At 59.4% G+C, this 1,951-nt stretch overlaps 1 protein-coding gene across 1 annotated transcript; it reads left to right on the forward strand.

The window, feature by feature from the left end:
• The first annotated feature begins 644 nt into the window (after nt 1-644).
• Nucleotides 645-1,588, forward strand: LOC126652286 (zinc finger protein 239-like). The gene has a single exon (XM_050338975.1). The coding sequence runs from the start codon at nt 671-673 to the stop codon at nt 1,586-1,588; it is 918 nt and encodes a 305-aa protein (XP_050194932.1). The 5' UTR covers nt 645-670.
• Nucleotides 1,589-1,951: the final 363 nt, after the last annotated feature.

Here is a 1,951-nt window from a genome sequence, read left to right on the forward strand (position 1 = left end):
TCCTGTTCTTTTGGCCTTCCTGGGGGAGTCTCAGGACCCTGAAGAACCCAGAGAGGGGAGACCCTGGAAAGGCAGGATCCCTAGGATCCCCATCAGCCTGGTGAGGGGGGGAACCCAGAGAGGGGGAAGCCCTGGGGGCCCAGAACCCCCAAAGCAGAGTCAGGGGAGAAGGGACCCCTGTGACCCTCCCAACCCTGGTATCCCTAAGCAGGATAACCCTGGAGAGGGAGGTCCCCTGGAACCCTGAAGTTGGGAGATGGGGGAGCCTTGGATTCCTGGGACCCCCAGCAGCCTGGAGAGGGCAGGGACCCCATAGAGGGGAGACCCCAAATACACATGGGACTCCCAGGAGGGGACCTCCAGAATCCCAAAGTGGAGAGACCAGAGAGGAGGAGCTGCTGAGTGGGGTTTTTGGGGCTAAATAGTGATGTTTTGGAGGTTTTTATGGTCCCAGGATGCCCGGTGAGTTCTAGAGATGGACTTGGGCAGGAGGAACCCCCAAGGTAAGGCACTCAGCCCTTGTTTCCCCCCAGCAGGATTTGTCCTTCCCAAAGCTTGGGCAGATGGAGGAGGAGGCTGCCACGAATATGCCACGGGTCCCAAAGGCAGGTGAGGACGAAGTCAGTGGCCCTTTGGCCCTGTCTTTTGGTGCCGGGGCTGGATCTGGGGGATGTCCTTGGCCTTCCCTCTGGGCTGGAGGCAAATCCCCTGCCTGTCCTTCTTCCTTCCTGCCCCAGGCCCCGAGCTGAGGACGGAGAGCACGGAGGACAAATCCCCCCGGCAGAGCCTGGTGGGAGAGGCCGTTTTGAAGGGCTCCCCGGTGCAGGAAGGCAGCGGGGAGGAAAAGGCCCGGAGATGCCCCTGGAGGAGGGGCTGCAAAGCCAGCCCAGGGAACTCTGAGGAGGAAAGACCCGTCCTGTGCCAGGAAGGCGGCCGGAGCTTAAACCGGAGCTCCGAGCTGGTGGTCCCTGAGCAGCCTCCCAGCAGGGAGAAGCCCTTTAAGTGCTTGGAATGTGGGAAGAGCTTCAGGAAGAGCTGGAACCTCCTCAGGCACCAGCACATCCACACTGGGGAACGGCCCTACACATGTAGGGAATGTGGGAAGGGCTTCAGGGACAGCTCCCACCTGATCCGACACCAGCACATCCACACTGGAGAACAGCCCTACACGTGTAGGGAATGTGGGAAGGGCTTCAGGGACAGCTCCAAGCTCCGCAGGCACCAGCGCATCCACACTGGGGAACGGCCCTACAAGTGTGGGGAGTGTGGGAAGAGCTTCACTGATGGATTCAACCTGATCCAACACCAGAGTATCCACACTGGTGAACGGCCCTACAAGTGCTTGCAATGTGGGAAGAGGTTTAGGACCAGCTCACATCTCCTCATGCATGAGCGGATACACACAGGGGAGAGGCCCTTCCGCTGCACCGACTGTGGGAAGGGCTTCAAACAGAACTCCCACCTCGTCAGGCACCAGCGCATCCATACCGGGGAGAGGCCCTACAAGTGTGAGGAGTGTGGGAAAAGCTTCACCTGGAGCCGTTCCCTGACCCTACACCAACGGACCCACGAGAAAGAAAAGCCCTAGGAGTGCCCCACTGCGGGAAGAGCTTCGGCCGCTGCTCCCACCCTGAATGACCCCCTGATGAGGAGGCAACCCCTGGAGTCCAGTGACTGTCAGTCCATCCCTTTCCACCAGAAAGGGCCAGTCCCCTTTGCCAGGGGCAGGTTGTGCCAACAGAACCCTTCTTGGGGGGTGTGTGGAGATTCCTGCCTTGGCTGGGACCCCGCAAGGTCACTGCTGGATGTCGAGAGCAGAGATCTCCCCACGAGCGTTGGTCTGGGGGAGTTCCATCCATCTCTAATTCATAATTCTTGCTTTGGTGCCAGCTGGAGTAGAATTGCTTCAACAATTGCTTTAGTGTAGAGCACTGTCCTATCTTATGCTGTC

The sequence above is a fragment of the Myiozetetes cayanensis genome, unplaced genomic scaffold, assembly GCF_022539395.1.
Source record: "Myiozetetes cayanensis isolate MyiCay16 unplaced genomic scaffold, myiCay2020 scf747, whole genome shotgun sequence".
Taxonomy (NCBI): Eukaryota; Metazoa; Chordata; class Aves; order Passeriformes; family Tyrannidae; genus Myiozetetes; species Myiozetetes cayanensis.